The sequence below is a fragment of the Petaurus breviceps genome, unplaced genomic scaffold, assembly GCF_028583685.1.
Source record: "Petaurus breviceps papuanus isolate PSGF00001 unplaced genomic scaffold, PetGlider_PUasm1.0 90667, whole genome shotgun sequence".
Lineage (NCBI taxonomy): Eukaryota > Metazoa > Chordata > Mammalia > Diprotodontia > Petauridae > Petaurus > Petaurus breviceps.
The window spans coordinates 7,455,645-7,475,481 of record NW_027187302.1 but is presented as its reverse complement, the minus strand read 5'-3'; the positions used below and the strand labels follow the sequence as shown (position 1 = coordinate 7,475,481).

The window sequence follows — 19,837 nt, the reverse complement described above, 5'->3', positions numbered from 1 at the left end:
TTTAATCAGTCAGACATATATCGTTTACCTTGTTCAGGAGGAAAAGGTCAGCACCCCAAACTTCAAAATATACAGACAGAATTATCAAGACATTAACAGATCAAGTAGACAGCTTTCCAAACTGTCCAACCATTACATCCATACCCAGTCAACATCTGGGTTTCCACATCTGGGTTTTTCAAAGCCGGGGGACTCTCAACAACGGCTTCCCAGAATTCAGATCAAATCACAGAACACTTCTCAAAGTGAGTCCCAAAACAAAGCTACACATCAGGGCTTATATAGCCTTCTCCTGGCTCAGAGAATGTAACAACCTTATTGACTCACTGGCCAATCAAGAAGTATCTACTGAAAAACAAGCCTCCCACCCCAGACTCCAGGTGCACGTTAGCCTAGGGGCAGGGAAGATCTTTAAATCTGCATTTCCATTACACAAGCCACCCCAGTAACATAGCCAAGAAAACGCCACATGAGGTCATGAAAGAGTTGGACATGAATGAACAATGCAGCAGCTATAATAGAATGTTGTTGCCCTGTGAGAAATGAAAGTGAAGAATTTGGAGAAATTTGGGAAGACTTGTATGAACTTTGATGCAGTGATGTAAGGGGAAACATAAAAACAACATACATTAACAATAACAATGTAAAAATGAAGAGCTGTAAAAAAGAATGTAAAAAGAAAAGAAACTGAATTTTATATAATTACAATGATTAGATGAGATGAGAACAGAGAAGAAAATATATTTCCCTTTTTTTATTGAAAAGTGGGAGACTGTATAGAACATTGCATATGATAGTATTAGACATTTTCCATGTGTGCTGGATGGTTTTATTAAACTGTTTTTTTTTTTTTAATTTCCTCACAAGGGAAGACTTGCTAGGATTGGATGGGGGTGGAGGGACAGAAGGTATTTTTGTAAATGAATGTGATATAAAAGGCAGCATTAAAACTTTAATAAATAATAATAGCCAACATTTATATAGTGCTTACTATGTTCCTGGCACTATGCTAAATGCTTTGCAAATATCTCACTTGACCCTTACAACAACCCTGAGAGATATGTGCCATTATTGTACCCATTTTGTTGTTGTCAGTCTGACTCTGTGACTCCACTTATGGTTTTCTTGGTAAAAAGACTGGAGTGGTTTGCCTTTTCCTTCAGCAGCTCATTTTGCAGATGAGGATTACAGATGGGGCAAACAGAGGGTAAGTGACTTGCCCAGGTTCCACGGCTAGTGTCTGAGGCTGGATTTGAACTCATCAAGATGAATCTTCCTGACTATTCATCTAGCTGCCTCTATTTTACCACCTAACCTCAAGAAGTCATTTAATTTTTTTTGATTGATAGCTTTTGTTTGTACAGCACCTACATGTATCCCCCTCCCAGAATGCTAGCCTTCACAATAAAGAAATTCTACAAAACTAACCAATGTATCAAAAGTCTGATACTGTATGCAATATGACACAGCAACAGTCTCCCATTTCTGCAAAGATGTCCCAACACTTAGCATGGGGCCTGGTATATAGTAGGTGCCTAATAAATGTTTATTGATTAATTTTCACCTCCCTTCTTTGGGGTCAAGCTTGGTCATATTTCTCAGCATTCAGTGTCCATTCATTTTGCTTAGTTGTTGCCATTTAATTACTCTGGCGTCAGTTTCCTCATCTATGGAATAAAGTGTTGGCTTCCTTCTTAATCTGGTTTTAGGGGCAAGAAAAAAATTCATCTTTATTTCAATAAACTGATTTCCCTTGTAATTCCACGTATTTTATTTTATGTATGTAAAACCATTATTAGGAGAATGGGTCCTTGACACACACAAAATGAAGATCTGATGATCTCTAAATTCTAAGCCCATGCTCCTGTGCCTCCGCTCTTCTGTATTACTCTATTACTTTGGGTAAGTCACTTTCCCTACTCCGGACTTCAGTTTTCTCCCTCCAAAAACGTAGGTGGGTTAGACTCTAGAGAGGATTTATCTTGGACTTCCCCAGGGGTTTAAATCTAGAGTGTCTCCCGGCCAGGACTGAGGGCGGGAGTCGGCCCGGAGGCGTGACCACGCCTGGCCCACCGCCCGCCACGAAGAGACTGCCACGTCAGGACAACTTCACAAACCGAGCGCGGGGTAGAGAGCGCGACACCTGGCCCCTCACTGGGGGCGACGCGGGCGGGCGCGGCGGCGGGAGGACGGAAGCCCTGGCCGCGGCCCCTCCCCCGGCTCTACAACAAAGCAGCGGCCGCGCGGGCCGGCCTCCATCCCGGGGCGGGGCGGGGCGGGGCGGGGCGGCAGGGAGGCCGGGCGGGACAGTAGCCGGGCAGGCCCGGCGGAGGCGCGCGGAAGGAGGCGGAGAAGGGGGCGGAGACGACGGCGGCGCGGGGGGCGGGGCGCAGGGAGGGAGGCGGAGCCACTGTCGCCGCCGTCGCCGCCGCCGCTGCGTATCGCTTGGGCCGCCGGGGGCGGGGACTGGGGGACGCGGCTTCCCCGGCTCAGGAAATCCTGGGTGCCGGGGCTGGGGCCACCAGCCAGTCGCGGATCGGAGGAGCGGGAGGCGGTGGCGGGGCCGGAGCGGGGCGGCAAGGCCACCATGGAGACCCGCTACAACCTCAAGAGCCCAGGTAGGGAAGGGAGCGGTCGCCAACACCCCCCCCCCCCATCTCCCAGTACTCATGCGCAGACGGAGGGACCGCCAGACTGGGAGCCGGGGAGGCCTTGGGCCGCCGCCCCGCCACCTGTCACAGCCCGAGGGTCCCTTTCCCTACTCTAGTCCGATGTCCGGCCTGGCCTGGGCATGACCGTCCGGACCGAGCCGGGGCCAGGGGAATCGCCCACCGACCGGCCCAGCCCAAGCTCATGGAGAGAGGGCCCAGCCCCGGCTCGGGCTCCTGCCCGAACCCTGCCCCTACCTTCCGACCTCGGCCTCACCCCACTTTGCCCTCCCCCTTCTTTTTCCTCCCCCCCTTTCTTCTTAAAGGGGTGGCACCCTAGAGGCAGCGGAAGACCGCGGGACCCCCCGCCGGGCGTCTGCCCTGTCTTCTCAGGCTGCCTACCCCTGGACTGGACACTTCCAGGCAACTTCGCTGACCTGCTTTTTTGGACGGGGTCGGGGTGGTGGTGCGTCTGTGTATTTGAAGGCGGGACGTCTGTGGGGAAGGGGTCTGTGGAGAGGTTTATATGGCAGACCCTCCGCTATGCTCCCCTCTCTCTCCTGGACCTGAGAAATGCTGGGAGCGCCTTGATGAGGAGGAAGTTGGAGGATCTGGGTTCAAATGTGAACCTCGGTGACCTTGTGTAACTCCCTTAATCTGTCTGGGTCTCAGTTTCCTCCGCTGTGAAATACTCACTAGGAGACCCCAAAGGTTGCTTCCATCCCTAAAAGCTGCGATCCTATGGAAGTGTGGATCTTTTAGCATCTACTGCCTGTATGACCTTGGGGAACTCACATATCCTTTCTGGGTTTTAGTTTCCTTTTCTGTAAAACCGAGGGAGTTGACCTAGATCAAGGATTCTTCATCTGAAGTCGGATAGATTTATTTTTTTGGAGGGGTTGGGGTGGGGTTTTATGAACGTTGGTGGAGAAACACATTGCGTCAGTATCATCACAAACTTTAAAAGGAGACCATGACACAGAAAAGATTTAAGAACTTCTGTTTTTAGAGTCTTTTTCAGCTAATGTTCTTTTGGTCTTACCTTGTTAGAGTCCACCTCGTTTTTCAACCTGAAAGCTTTTTACTCATAGCACTTTTTAGTAATTTCCATTAGGTAACTTGTCTTTCAACCCTATCTGTGAAGTGGGTGGTATGAAAAAAAAATATGTTTATATGTGTGTGTATATATACACATGTATGCATACATATATACACATATACACAAATCTATATACACATAAACGAGATGGATCCTAAGGTCCTAGTGAATTCTGAAAACCTGTGTCAAATATGTCATGTTACTTCATATATATGTACATTTTATATATGTGTATGTATCTATATTTATCTACCTAGTACCCACTTACCCTTGGAATAAAGAATAATTTGGTTCCTGTCCTCTCTTGAACACATACTGGCTGTGTGATCTTCTAGGAGTCACCTAATCTCAAATACTGTAAGTTGTAGAGCAGGTGTCTGCAGTGTTAGAGAGAATTTCCTCATCTGAAGTTCTCTGTCCTCAGGAAACCAAACATATACATCTATACCCAATGTTTGGGGTTGGAGGGGAAGTGGAAGATAGTCTGGAACAGTAATTTCATGGGGTTAGAGAATTTTGAATGAGGAAACACTCCACTGATAAGAATCAATGAACAAGCACTTACTAAGTGCCTACTGTGCCAGGCACTGGTAATACAAAACCAAGATAAACAGTGGAGTTTACATTTTATCACTGTAGCTCACATGATAATTATTCAAGTACTGTGCTTTGAGGTTTTCAAAATATTTCATACCCATCTCATTTAATCCTCACATTTACTCTGTTAGATAAGTGCAGTGATTATTTCTATTTTATAGATGATGATACTGAGAGTCAGAGAGGTTGAGGTGGTTTGCCTAGGGTTAAAGATACTGTAACTCAGAGTCTTCCTGACTCTAATATCTCAGTATAAATACCTTTTTACAGATGAGGAAAGAGAGGCCCAGAGAAATGAAATCTCTTACTCAAGGTCACATAGCTAGTTAGAACCCTGACCTGAAACAGGAACCCAGGATTCTGAACTGCCAAGTCCAGAATTATTTCCACTGTGGAGTGCTTCCTATGTAACTATATAGTTCCCTTCATCAGGGGAGAAGGAATTCAAAGTAGTAACCCTTATGCCACGACTCCATGCTTTTCTACAAATCCTTGTCCCATATACAGTAGAATACTGATGAAAAAGGGAGCTGATAAGTTCTGTGAAAGAGCTGTGCCCTAACAAGTGTCTGCTGATTGATGACGAGGTACTGGGCCATTTATTCCATTGGCATATTCCATGTCTGTTGGCAAAACTTGTGAAATGGGGGGAAAAAGCAATTTAAGTTTCACTTAATTTTTAGGAAATAATTATTGGTTTAATCAGCTGTTGTTATTCATTCCCCTTTGCACCCTCACCCTATCCTTTTTTCTAGTTGCTGTTCGGAAAACCAGCAATCTTTATTCCAAGAACCTAGGGTAAAGTACTGCCGTATTTTTTTCTTTTCTCCTGAATATGCACAACATAAAAAAGACCATTGGACATTAGATTGAATGGAACTTGAAGTTCTTTGGTGAAATTTAGATGAGGTTTGGATGGAAGAAATACAACATATGTAGTGGAAGAAAGATTACTGTTAGTCTGTTATTTGTTCACATTTGAGGTGGGTAATTGGTCTTGTCAGTTGCAAAGACAGGATATATTCATTTATTTATTTAGTTGTGTTTAAAATTTTATTTACTTAGGTTCATTTACCAGAAAGGGTACTGGTTTGAATCCTAAGATCACAGGATCAAGAAGCTGAAAAGGGGCTTAGAAATCATCTTGTTCAGCCCTCTTGTTTTACATACAGGTGAAGAGCTGAGATCTAGAGAGTTTGTGACTTATCCAAGGTCTCCTAGCAAAGTAGAGTTAGGATTTAGACCTCCTTATATAAAGTCATTGCCCTTTCTATGTTTTCTGGCTGCCTCTGAATCTGTCCATTCAACATTTATTAAGCAATTACAAATTTCAAGACTTTGTGTTAGAAAGAAGTAGTCCTTGCCTTCGGGGAGCTTACTTAAAATACTCATAAGAGCCATGTGCATATTCAGTTTCTTATTTTGGTCTTTGGAGAAAATAAAATGGAAAACCTTTCTTGGAAAATACTGAAATTCTTTGTTTGTCCTGTGTTTATCACAGGCTTCATATCTGGTTTTGGCTTTGATTGCTCTTCTCAGTTGAGGAGTACAAGGACAACATGTAAATTGTGGCCTGATATGCTAATATATAAACATTTACTGTATTTTTTTTTTAATAAAAAGCATTGAGGATAAATAGAAAACATTTTCAAATCTTCTGTGAACCACCTCAGATAAACATTTGATCTCTCCCACCCTTTCCTACTTAAGTAATTAAGTTCCTTCCACAGTTTATATAAAACTGCCTTTCAGGATAATAACTTCTTAAAGGTGTAAATGATCTAGATTATTTTGATTTTTTTTTTAATAGCACATTATTACCAAGTTATTGTACCTGGAGTTTATTCTTGAGCATTGAGCCCAATTTTCAAGTAAACTTTTTTCATTTTTTTAAATTGCAAAGTTCAAGGCCACTAGTTTTGATATATATGTGTATGGATATATAATTAGAAATTTCAGCAATTTTATAAAAGTAATAAGCAATAGCCTATTAATGTTCCATAATATAATTTTTCTAATCTTTAGTAATGTCATTTCATACCTTTTAATCATAAAACAAAATTCTTTCTGCACAGTAAATCTGTACTTTTCTGTTGTGTCAAGGTTGGGTTTTCCCAGGATTTTCTTAAAAATAGAAACATGGGTAATTATTATTACTAGGCAGCCTGTAGTTTAGTAGAGTCAGAAGACCTAGGTTTGTGTGAGGATGGACATTTTATGCTGTGGGATCATGGGTAAGTCACTTTGCTTCTTTTTCTTAACTTCATTCTTCTCAACTATAAAATGAGGGAAATAACAGTTGAGATACCTATCTTAACAGGGTAAAAACAAACTTTAGTACACTCTTAAAAATATTATAAGGACTGTGTTGTCATAAACTAGTCATCAAATCAGTCATATACCAGAAAAGTCCCCCCCACCCCACCCCATATTCTGATGTAGTTATACTTGCATATTTTACAATTTGCCCCAAATTATTAGCCCTTGACAAGGCTGGAAAGAAGTATTTTGTATGTGACAGGAATGATCCTATCCCACAACTTTTTCTATTTCCCTCAGTAAGTATAACTTGTAACCTGTCCTTCAGTGCTTAGCACACTTGACTGAAGTGAGAATATTTGTTGAATTGAACCTGTATTCTTAAACCTTAGATTTTAAAAACTCTCACCAAAAATAGCAGATTATTTTCTTCACACAGAATTTTCCAAGATGAATTGTAATGTTTTCTGCTTCTTATTTATAATTTCACTAGTTTTTTAGATAGTATTTTTTGTAGCACATCAGAATTTGTCAGTAGACTATCCTTGTAACCCTTGTATGTGTTTTTCTGCCAGACTTAAGCCCAAATCCAAATTCTGTATCATTTGAAGTTTCTCTTAATGTTTTGTTTCTCCTTTGAGCTCACTAATGAAAATATTAATTTTAGGTTAGACCTTTAGTGACCTAATCATTTTTGTTCTCTTGCTGATTATCCTGGAAGAAAAAAGCACTTTAAGTACCAGCTTTTTGATTTATGAAAGAACCCGTTTGGACTAACAGATCATGTGAAATTTATGAGACTTTTCATATCTGAGGAAAAGTTCACATAAAAGAATGAAGCATTCTCTTAATCCTTTTCAGTATCTCCACAAAATGTTACAAAAATTGAAATTAAAACAATCATATTAATTATAATTTAATAATCTCAACAAACATAGATGGGGAAAACAAAAATTAATAGAATCTCAAATGAAATAGTCTATAAATTAGTTACATTTTTGTAAAAAGGAAAATATGTACATTTTGACAAAATAATAAATTGTTTTTTTTTTCCTGTGGCCCTTTCCAAATCTCATTTTCTTAAATTTCATTGCTTTAAAAGTAAATCAGCCTATCTGTTGTCGCATCTGTGAATTGTAGTTTTATAATTTTACTTTCTTTGTTCTGTATTCCCATTTTGCAGAATATGGAAAAGGAAGATAACAGGGGGTAAATGTTCTTACCCTGGGGTTTTATTACTTTTAGGAGGATCTTTAACTTTTGAATCAAGACCATTGTTGGAAGAATAGAAGCATTTTGTTTTCATTTTGCCTTTAGCCTGAGAGTTGTAAATAATTTAACAGTTTTTTAGGTACCTGTCTGACTGGTGACATCCTCAGGATTTGAAAGATGACTGATTCTGTAAGCTGCCATTACTCCCTGACTAGTGAAATCAAACTGAAGAAAGTTGAATGACAGTGATAGCTAGAATTTATCTTTAGACTTCTTTCTCTTTGAAGAATGTAATTTATACTATCTTGCTCATGAATTACCATTTGTCAAACTCAGAAATGAAGAAGCAGCATAAAAAACATGACGTTAGCATTTTGTAATTTTGTAATGTTCATATTTATTATTTTTACCATATGACATATACTTTCACCAGACTTTTAATTTTTTAAATGACTGTTTTGTCGTCATCCTTAGCCTTTCAGGATGCAAACTGGAAGTAGTCATAGGATCATAGATTTAGAGCTAGGAGGAACTTTCAGGGTCATATAGTCCAATCTACTCATTTTACAGATAAGGAAACTGAGGCACAGGGAGGGTAAGTGACTTGCTAAGGTTTACATAGGTTGTAAGTGGCAGAACAAGATTCTCTCAAAACCTAGAGTTCTTTCTTTCCATTGCATAATGGGATTAACAATAATGATAATAATAGTTAACATTTATATAGTGCTTTGTATGTGGCAGGCACTATTCTAAGTACCTCTCAGTTGATCCTCACAACTCTGGGAAATAGGTACTATAATGATCTCCAGTTTGTGGAAGAGGAAACTGAGGTTAAGTGGCTAGCTCACAGTCACACAGCAAGTAAGTGTCTGAGGCCAAATTTGAACTTGGGTCTTCCTGACTCCAGGCCAGGTGCTCTATCCACTGTGCTACCTAGCTGCCCTTACTTTTAAGGTGGAAGAGTCAACATTCCTAGCTTGCATACAGGTCCTTTTTTTTTCCTTTTTTTCCTGAGTTTAAACTGTAATGCTTCCTCCCATTTCTGTGATTCTGACTTTGACTTTCTGACCTTTGAACCTAATCTGTTTATTGCCTCTGTTTTGGCCTAGATTTTTATATTTCTGACTCCAGCGTGGTGACCCTGATTTCTGATTGCTTCTTAAAACAATTTTGTTTTTACATTCTTGAACTTAACCCCTTCATAGCTATTAGTGGCTCAGTAGGAAGGATTTGGTCTTCTGTCATAGAAAAGCATAAGCTCCAGGCAATCTCTGACTTCAATTTTGACAGATTTAATGAGAAGCTTATTTTAGCCATTGAAATTAGGAACTCATTTTGGTTCTGAACTTGTAAGTTTAGGGGAAAATCTATTACTTATTACTTGATTCAACAACCACAAATATCAAAGGAGGATTGGCTTCCTTTGGGGAAGGATAATAGGGAAGCAACTAGGAATAGGGCTGGCCAAAACCCTTCTGCTAACTCTTCTGTACCTGTCACATTTCACCTTTACCTCTTATCTTGGGAATTTCCCAGCCTGGGTTCCATGAAAAGTCCTGGGAGAGTCTTACCTACCACGAGGTCTGCAGGGCTAGGGGGCAAAAAGTGAGTAGCTAGACTGCAAGGAAAATAAGTTTATTAGAATACTGAGAAAGACCCCTTTGGGCTAGGGATCACTTCAACTTCTTAGGGCAAGCTTGGGTTTTTATAGCTTTTCAGGTTGACTTTCTGTATACAACCAATCAGCTGTATTCTGAGGCAAAATGGAAATGGGGGAATGGGGAAATGAGCAAGCCTTGGGGTCGCAGGAGTAGTTAAAGGTCAGGCTTTTTCCTGAGGTTAAGCTTATCGGAATCCCTTGTATTGACAGAAAATCTCTTAAGATGATGGAGGCCCCTTTTAAAATAGAGTAATTCTTGTTCATCCTGTTGTTGCCCAGAAGGGATGGAAGAAAAGTGCAGGCCTCACAGTGCTGGTTTCTTGGTCCCAGCAGTTGCTTTACCTAGAAAGCAGATGTTTTGCTCATCCTGACAATATATATACAGATTGATTTGTCTTCTCCTTATTGCCCTGGACATCATGAGTTTTTACTTTGGGACAGAACTAGAAACTCTAGTTAGCCTTCTAAAATTCTTCCTTCTTTAGACCCACAGAGGGTAACTTTGACTTAGTGTCTAGCTTTTTCTAATTCTTTTGTATAACATTGCAAATCTGTCTGCTTTGTGTGTTTAGCTTCAGACTGTGTAACTAATGAAATCAGCCTTCTTTGGATTTACATTGGGTTTAAGTAGAGGGCTCAGAAAGGAGAGGCTGTTTTTTTGCTACTTCTTTCATAGTTCTGTTATTGCTATAGTTGAATTTACTAGGGGTATAATTTTTTATTATTGATAAAGGAATTTCATTGTATCAGAATTAAAGTAGTTAGATTTGCATGTTCTATCAATATTTCTATCATTTGGAAGGTCAGTAGGACTATACCCCTCTTCCAGACTTAACTATTTCTTCCAAGGTTCTTGCTATCATACCATTGGCCCAGGTTTGCAACCTTGAAGTCATCCTTATTTCTTACTTCCCCTTACCCCACATATCCAGACAGTTGTCAAGTCTTTTCCATTTTACTTCCACAATATTTCTTCCATCTATCTCCTCTCACATGGCCACCACTCTAGTTAGGGTCCTCATCACCTCTCACTTGAATTATTGCAATAGACTCCTAATTTATTTCCCTACTTCAAGTCTCTCCCCTCTCTCTTATGTGTAGTTGACAAACTGATTTTTCTAAAGCACAATTTTGATCCTGTCTTTCCCTACACATAAACTCCAGTCGTTTCTTATTACCTCTAGAATTAGATACAAACTCTTGTTTGACCTTTAAAGCCCTTCACAACCTGTCCCCAACCTACCTTTCCAGCCTTGCTATCTGTTACTTCCATTTCTGCACTATACAGTCCAGGCAGATTTTCCTTCCCCTATCTCTGCCCTTGCACTGACTGTCTCCCATACCTTGAGTGTGCTCCTTCATCCCCAGCTCCTGGAATATTTATTTTTTCTTCAAAACTCACCTCAAGATACCATTTTTTAGTGATCCTTTCCCGATCCTCCCAGCTGCTTGTGCCCTTTTCCCCTTAAAATTGCCTTGTATTTATTTTGTAGATTCTTCTGTATATTTGTTGTTTCCCTGATAGAATGCAAACTCATTGTGGGCAGAGACAGTTTAGATAAGTTTTTGTATCTACTGCACCTAGCAAATTGCTTGGAACATAGTAGGTGCTTAATGTTGTTGATTAATTGTTGTAGTTACAGATTCTTCTTGAAGTTCTTGTGCATATTTTTAATTTTAATAATTTTGATTCTGGTTATGATAGAAATCAAATAACCATTTAAAGTAGTTTAATTTTTTTTCTTACTACCGAGTCAGCATTTGGAGGGAAAAACCTTCGGACTTGTCATCAGAAGACCTGGGTTGAGTCCCATCTGAACTATTTTCTTGATCATTTATTATGTATATGACTATGAGTAAATCACTTCATATCTCTGGGCTTCAAGGACCTCTTCCACAAAATGACAAGGTTCACAAAAATCAGAGCTAAAAGGCACTTTTGGATTAGATGATCTACAAGATGCCTTCCAACTCCAAAATCTATCGGCCTATAATACAGATTTTAAAAACTATATTGTCCTGCGTTGTTTTTAATGATTTATTTTATCTCTCCATCTCTTCTTCCTTGAAAAACATGCCCACCAACCCAGCATAGTCAAACAAAACAAATTCCGGCATTGACTATGTCCAAAAATTAGTGTCTAATTCTGTATCTCGTGTCCATTACTTCTCTGTCAGGCATCACCAGTCCTTTGGCATTGTTGGTTATTGCATCGATGAGAGTTCTTAAGTCTTTCAAAATTGTCTGTAAAATGTTATTTACAAATTGTTATCCCGGTTCTACTTGTTTTACTCTGACTCAGTTTATGCAGTTCTACCTAGATTTCTTTTAACTCTCCTCTTTCATAATGTTTTATGCATTTAGTATTATTCCAGTAAATTTACATGCCATAACTTGTTTGGTCGTTCCTCAGGTGATGATGGCATACTGTATGATACGGGTTTCAATTACATTGGCCAAAAGACAAAGTTTACCTTGAGTTCATATTACCTATTTGGACTTGGAGAAAAGAAAAAAAAGGAATTGCAATGTTCAGAAAGGTGTTGAGGACAGAATAAGATGTATGATAAAAGAAGTGTGGAGTGTTTCTCTTTTATTTCTCTTAAGGCATTGATTAACTTATCAGCTTGTGTGTTTGTGTATGTATTTTTTGTGTATATGTGTGTGTATATATATACATGTATATGTACAAATACATAAGGATATTATATATGAATATATTGGTTTTAAAATGGCAAGAGGTATGTCTACCAAATTGGGTCTGCCCTAGTCATTATAATATTTTTATAGTATTTTGTTCTCTTGTTTTACATTTATAATAAATTGTCTTTTGTGGAGAAGGAAAATCATTATTGGAAAGCAATTTACATGTAGTGAACCAAATCTCTCAGAACTTTGTGTCAACAATCTTTTAAAGGCACTAATTCATTGTTGGTGGAGTTGTGAACTGATCCAGCCTTTCTGGAGAGCAATCTGGAATTATGCCGAAAGGGCTATAAATACTTTCATACTCTTTGATCCAGCAATACCACTCCTAGGGTTATATCCCAAAGAGATCATAGAAATGGGAGAAAGACCCATATGTACAAAAATGTTTATAGCAGCTCTTTTTGTGGTGGTAAAGAATTGGAAATTAAGGGGGTGCCCATCAATTGGGGAATGGCTGAACAAGTTGTGGTATATGTATGTTATGGAATACTATTGTGCTATAAGAAACGAGGAGCAGGCAGTCTTCATATTTACCTGGAGAGGCTTAAAAGAACTGATGCTGAGTGAGATGAGTAGAACAAGGAGAAATTTTACACAATGACAGACACAACGTATGTGTGATGACCAACTTTGATGGACTGGACTCTTCTCAGCAATGCAGTGATATAAGTCAATCCCAAAAGACTCATGACGGAGAGAAATATGTGTATCCAGAGAAAGAACTAAGTTTATATCCAGGTGGAAGCAAAATACCTGATCTTTTTCGTTCTCTTATTTGGTTTTATGTCCTCTTTACCATTTTTCATTCCAGCTGGTACAATCCGTCCTTATAACCTGACTAATGTATAACGTGAAAGTATTTACAGGTCCTATACTTGACTATAAGCCGCCATGGGGAGGAGGGGAGGGAGGGGGCCAAAATGTGAAATTCAAGGAATTGTGGAATTGAATCCTGTAAACTAAAAGGAAACAAACAAATTAATAAAAAAAAAATTAAAACAAACTAGGAAGAACAGAGTTTGAATGCAGATTGAAGCAAACTACCTGCTTGCTTTCTTTTTCTTGTTTGGTTTTGTCTCCTCTTTCCCATTGTTCATTCCATCTGATACAATCCTTCTTTATAACCTGACTAATGTCTGATGTGAAAGATATTTGCAGATCCTATACTTGATTGTATGCCACCATGGGTGGGGGGGGGGAAGAGAGGGAGGGAGAGAATTTGAAACTCAAGTGATTGTGGAACTGAATCTTGTAAGCTAAAAGTAAACAAACAAATTAATAAAGACAAAATATATATAAAAAAAGAAAAAAACAGTCTTTTAAAAGGACAGAATTTAGACTAAGAATGTTAGGTCTAGGTTAAACCTATCAATATCTGCTTCCCTTTTTCTTGTTAGGTTTAAAGTTACTAATTAGCTCCATTGTTTTTAGCAGTGTGGAGTAGCTATATGATATTGTGCAAATAATCTGAGCCTCATCTTCCAAATGTGGGTGGGTATTTGATTGAATTTAGTTTGCATTTGCTGTGCACTCACCATGTGCTGAGCACTGTATTAGGGAATAGAGATACTGAAATAAAAAAATACTGACTGTTCTCAAGGAGTTTCTATCTTCCTTTTCCTGGCTAGCGTCCTTGAGAGGTCATCTACACTAAGTTACTCCACTTCTTTCCTCTCACTCTCTTAACTCTGAGATCTAGTTACTGACATCTTTCAAATGAAACCCCTTTCTCCAAGGATTTCTTAATTGCCAAATCTAATGACTTTTTTTCATGCCCTATTCTTCTTAACCTCTCTGTTGTATTTGACCCAACTCACCACTTTCTCCTCCTGCTAACTCTCCTCCTTTGGTTCTTCTGACACTGGTCACTCCTGGTTTTCTTACCCAGCTGACAGTTCCTTAGTCTCTTTTGCTAGATCTTCATCCAGGTAGTGCTCACTGAATTATCTCTTTCCTCTGTACTGTTTTGCTTGATGATTTCATTAGTTCCCATGAATGATTATCTCAGTGGAATTGATTTTTAGATGTATTTAACCATCTCTGACCTCTTTACTGTTCTCCAGTCTTGTATCTCTGGCTGTTGGACATCTCAAATTGGATGTCCCATAGACATCTTAAACTTATTATCTCTCAAACTGAACTCATTATATTTTGCCCCAAATCCTCCCCTCTTCTAAACTTTCCTATTACTGTGGATGATACCACTATCTTCCTAGTTACCCAGGCTTGAAACCTAGTTGTCATCCTTGACACCTCTCTCTCAGTCCCAGCCCTCTTATCTAGTCTGTTGCCAACTGTTGTCAATTCCCTTTATGATATCTCTCATATACTCATAGACTCCTTTCCTCTGACACTGCCTCCACCCTGGTGTAGGCCCTCATTACCTCACTACTAGACTATTACAACAGCCTCCTGGTTTTATTCATTGTTGTTTTCATATTCTCTCCCCCATCAGGTTGTAAACTCCTTGCAGGAGTTTTTGCCTTTGTAACCTTAGTGTTTAGCACTGTGCCTGGCACATAGTAAGTGCCTAATAAATGCTTGTTGACTTATATTTGTGTTGGGGGTGGGATGGAGAACTTGTTCACAGATGTGTATACAGAGTATATAAAAAATAATCTTAAGAGGTAAAAACCATTTACAACTGAGAAACTCAGGAAGGGCTTAGTGTAGCAACTGGTACCTGAACTTAATAAAAGTTGGGCTGAGGATGGGTTTTGTGTGGGAACCAGTACCTCAACTTTGCTTTGAAGGAAGCTGTAGATACTAAAAGTTGAAATAAGGACAGTTATAGGGATACCTTGATGGAAGAGAATCTTTTTGGTTGCATTTTGTTTGATTGATTCCAATATATTTTTTTAGTCTCCAAGCAATAAACACAATGAGATCTTGCATTCTTTGCATTTTTCAATCAATTATGTGATATAAAAATAGTATACTATAGATAAGCATTTTCAAAAGCTTTCTTCCCTTATTTTTATTAAGGGCACTTTGAATTTATTTGTAGGAATCAGAGGGACTCCTTTGGGGTCTGTAGATAAACTAAAGGGTGTTGAATTTGGATGGGAAAAAAATTACATCTTTATTTTAGTGTGATTGGTTTACTTTGTAATCCTATGCATTTAAAAACATCGTGAAAAGGGGTCTATAGGTTTCACCGGACTCCCACAGTGTTCCATGATATAAAAAAGTTGAAGAAACCTGGGTCGAAATCAGTCTTGGAACTATTTTATAGATATGAGAAAATAGACGTGTCTATTGTTATCTTGATGACTTCATGATCATCTGTTTTTACAGTATTGAAGATATTTTCCTAATCATTCATGGGAATATTCTTCCACTCTAAATAAATATTCTTCCACTTTAAATATATATTTAAAATTTATCCTCCAGTCTCCTCAAAATGATGTCATCTCTACCACAGACAGTCTCAGTTTATATATGGTCTGGTCTACCAGCATTTCCCATTTTCCCTTTCTTTAGTGCTTTTTCCAGTTTTTAAAATAGCACATTGAGGACTGAGATATTTAGATTCAAATGTAATGACTTTTTCTACTGTTAGTGATGGTGAAAAATTTGGTATAAAAGTGTTGACAGATATTTTTTATTTTTCACGTGTCATCTTTCCAATTTCATCTTTAGTAGTAGTAGTCTTGGGGTGATCTAGGAGTGGCATGCATAGATTCTTTAAATTTATTTTTCCCTTCTTTCCACCATTCTCTTTTGTAAGATTTTGTAAATGCGTTTTTATTTTAAATCAATATTGCTCTTGAATATCAAGTTTCTCTGCTTAGCAAGGATCACAGAATTGCAGAATTTGAGAGTTGGATGGATCTTTAGTGGATATTTAGTCCAATTCATGTATAAAAGTTATCTCCGCTGTATCCAAGAAGTGGTCCTCCACCCTCTCCACTTGAAAGCGTTTAAGAAGACAAAATCTATCACCTCTTGGGACACATCATTCCACTTTTGGACAGCTTTAATTTTAGAAAATTTTGAAAACCTAAATTTGCCTTTTTGCAGCTTTTACAAATTACTTCTGTTTTTGCCCTTTAGTGTCAAAAATAACAAGTCAAATCTCTCTTCCATATGACAGGTCTTTTGAATTTTTGAAGACAGCTGCCATGTCTTTCCTGAGTCTTTTCTTCTCCATGCTAAACATGTTCAGTCAACCTGTCCTCATCTGCTATAGACTCAAGCCCTGTCACTATCATGGTTGCCTTTTTGGATATTTACCAGTTTATTGATGCCCTTTTTAAATGATGCTCCCCAAACATGAACAGATTAAAGTGAAGTTAGATGAGGACAGAGCACAGTGGGACCATTTTTCCCTCTCTTCCTAGAAGCTATGCTGTCATTAATGCAGCCCAAGATTTTATTAGCCTTTTTGTCCGCCACTTACCCCCTGCTGAGTCATTGAACTTGCCGTCTACTAAAACCCCAAGATCCTTTTCAGAAGTGTTCTTTACCCATGCCTCCTCCATTTTATACTTGTGAAGTTTTTTTTTTTTTGGTACCCAAGTGCAAGATTTTACATTTATTCCTATTGTCATTTTTAATACTGAGAAATTTGTTGAGGTATTTTAAAGATTCTCGTATTAATTTGCAAAATTTTGTTTCAGCTGTCAAACGTTTAATGAAAGAAGCAGCAGAATTAAAAGATCCTACAGATCACTACCATGCTCAGCCTTTAGAGGTGAGTTTTCTGATAATCATAATAATCCAAGTTACATTTATAGAGGGTTTGACAGTTTACAGAACACTTTTCATCCAATAGCCCTCAGATATCAGTAGTATCTTAACTAATTTTTACAGATGAGGAAATAGACTTGGAAGTTTAATAACTTACCCAAGGTAATACAGTTCATAAATGGCAGGATTGGGACTTGAAACCTGGAATGTTTGACTTTACATATGCTATTTCACATTTTTAGGTCACTTTAGTGTTTTAATATACTTTAAACAGCACTTGAACACAGTGTTTTAATAACAATTTGTAATAATTTAAAAATTATTTCCTTAAAATTTGCTTTTCTTTCTTTAACATCATCTTATATGTAATTACTTGACTTTGCTTATTAAAATAAGAAGCCTTACTTTGGTTCTTTTAACGTGTTTAGCTTTTCCCTTAAGAATATATTTCATTGGGGTGTCCAGGTAGCACAGTGAGTAAGAGCACCGGCCCCAGTGTCGGGATGACCTGGGGAATTGAATCCTGGGCTCAGACACTTAGCATCCACCCAGAAACACCTGGCCGTGTAACCTTGAGCAAGTTACTTAACCCCAATTGCTTAGGGGTGGCCAGGTGGCTCTCAGCAAGTAAGAGCACTGGCCCCAATGTTGGGATGACCTGGGGATCGAATCCAGGCTCAGATACTTAGCACCACACCCAGAAATAACTGGCCGTGTCACCTTGAGCAAGTTACTTAACCCCAATTGCTTTAAAAAAAAAAAAAGAATATATTTCATGGGGCAGCTAGGTGACGCAGTGAGTAAGAGCGCTGGCCCTGGAGTCAGGAGAACCTGGGATCGATTCCAGCCTCAGATACTGTAGCAGCAAGCACCCCAAGCGCGTCCTCAGGGTTTGCTGCCCATACAGGTTCTTGGATCTGCTTTGATAAAGGAAAGCAACTCAAAATGGGTTAACAGGCTTACTTTAATCAGTCAGACATATATCGTTTACCTTGTTCAGGGGAAAAAGGTCAGCACCCCGAACTTCAAAGCATATACAGGCAGAATTATCAAGACAGAAACAGATCAAGTAGACAGATTTCCAAACTGTCCAACCATTACATCCATACCCAGTCAACATCTGGGTTTCCACATCTGGGTTTTTCAAAGCCAGGGGACTCTCAACAACGGCTTCCCAGAATTCAGATCAAATCACAGAACACTTCTCAAAGTGAGTCCCAAAACAAAGCTACACATCAGGGCTTATATAGCCTTCTCCTGGCTTATAGAATGTAACAACCTTATTGATTCACTGGCCAATCAAGAAGTATCTACTGAAAAACAAGCCTCCCACCACAGACTTCTGGTGTACTTTAGCCTAGGGGCAGGGAAGATCTTCCAAATTTGCATTCCCATTACAGATACTTAACACCCACACAAAATAACTGGCCGTGTAACCTTGATCAAGTTACTTAACACCAATTGCTTTAAAAAAAAAAAAAATATATTTATATAAATATATATATATATATATATTTCATACAACAATAAAATGAAAAACTAATCATTTGAATTGTCCAGAAGGGGCATAAGCTCCCCAGTGAGCTCACCAACCCTGGAGGTGTTGCTAGAAGTGCTATAAAGGAGATATCTGGTCAGGTATAAGTTGAAATAAAGGGTATTTAAGCCCCTTTCTAACACTAAAAAAAAAAAAAGAAAATATATTTCATAGAATCTTTTTATATGTATATATATGTATTTATACACACACAGAGATAGAAAGAAAGAAAGAAAAAGAATGAGCATATCACAGAATGGTCTAAGGTAATAGATCTCTGATCTAACAATTGGAACTGTCCCAAAGTAGAGGGGGTTGCCTCAAGTGATGGTCGCTCCCTAATCTTTGCTAGTCTTCAGAGACTAAATGACCACTTGATAAATATGTTAAGAGTAGGAATTCCTTTTGTGAATGGACTGGACTAAATGACTGTTGTGATTCCTTCTAACTCTCAAAATCTGTGATTCTGTGAAATATATTTTTAAGGAGAAAACTAAACAGGTTAAAAGGACCAAAGTGTGACTTTTTATCTTAATAAGCAAAGTCAAGTAATTCTACATAAGATGCTTAAAGAAACTAGGAATTCCAAGAGGCAGAAGTGAGGTGGGAGTATATTCTATGCATGGTAGACAGCCTGTGCATAGACATAGGAGATAGAAAGTCATGTATGAGAAAATGTAATACCATTTTGACTATACTATAGGGTATGTTAAGGGGAATAATGTATCTGTTTCACTGGAAATGTTGTGAAAGGCATTAAAGCCAAAAAAGGAATTTGTTTTGATTCTTAAATTTATATGAAACATGATTAGTATATTGAATGGAGAATGACATGGTCAGACCTGAGCTTTCACTTTGGCAGCTATACTTGAGGCAAGACCTCTGCTTAGGAAGCTGTTGCAGTAACCTAAGTGCTAGGTAATGAAGGCCTGAACAAGAGAGGAACTGGAGAGAACTGTTATGAGAGATACTGTGAAGATGGAATGGACAGGACTTGGCAGCTGATTGGATATTTGGGGTAGAGGAAAAGGAGGAATTAAGGATTTCTCTGAGTTTGTGCACTTGGGTGTTGACCTTAAGGATGGTGGTGCCCATCACTGAAATAGGGAAGTTTAGGAGAGGTATTGGTTTTTATGAAAATTTTATGAGTTCCATTTTGAATAGGTTGAATTTGAGATAGGCCATCCAGTAGGCATTTGGTGATTTGGAATTGGTGCTTGGGAGAGAGAGGCCATTCTGGGTTTGTAGACTTTAGTATTATAGTAGAAATTATAATTAAACTTACAGGATCTTATAAGGTCACCAAGAGAGACAGTGTATATAGAGAAAGAAGGGCCCAGGAAAAGGTCTTGGAAGTCTGGTATTGATCCAAAAAAAGGAGATCAGGAAGGACCAGTTATATAGATAGAAGGAGAATCAGGAT

The 19,837-nt window shown here is 38.7% G+C and overlaps 1 protein-coding gene across 2 annotated transcripts in view; it reads left to right on the top strand.

Annotated features, from left to right (window-relative positions):
- The first annotated feature begins 2,391 nt into the window (after positions 1-2,391).
- The window catches only part of UBE2J1 (ubiquitin conjugating enzyme E2 J1), a 47,896-nt gene continuing 30,450 nt past the window's right edge, over positions 2,392-19,837 (top strand). For both annotated transcript variants that reach the window (XM_069065130.1, XM_069065129.1), the window contains exons 1-2: positions 2,392-2,618; positions 16,808-16,881. In XM_069065130.1, coding sequence (XP_068921231.1) covers positions 2,588-2,618; positions 16,808-16,881 — 105 coding nt within the window. In that variant the 5' untranslated portion in view covers positions 2,392-2,587. The remainder of the gene's footprint in view (positions 2,619-16,807; positions 16,882-19,837) is intronic.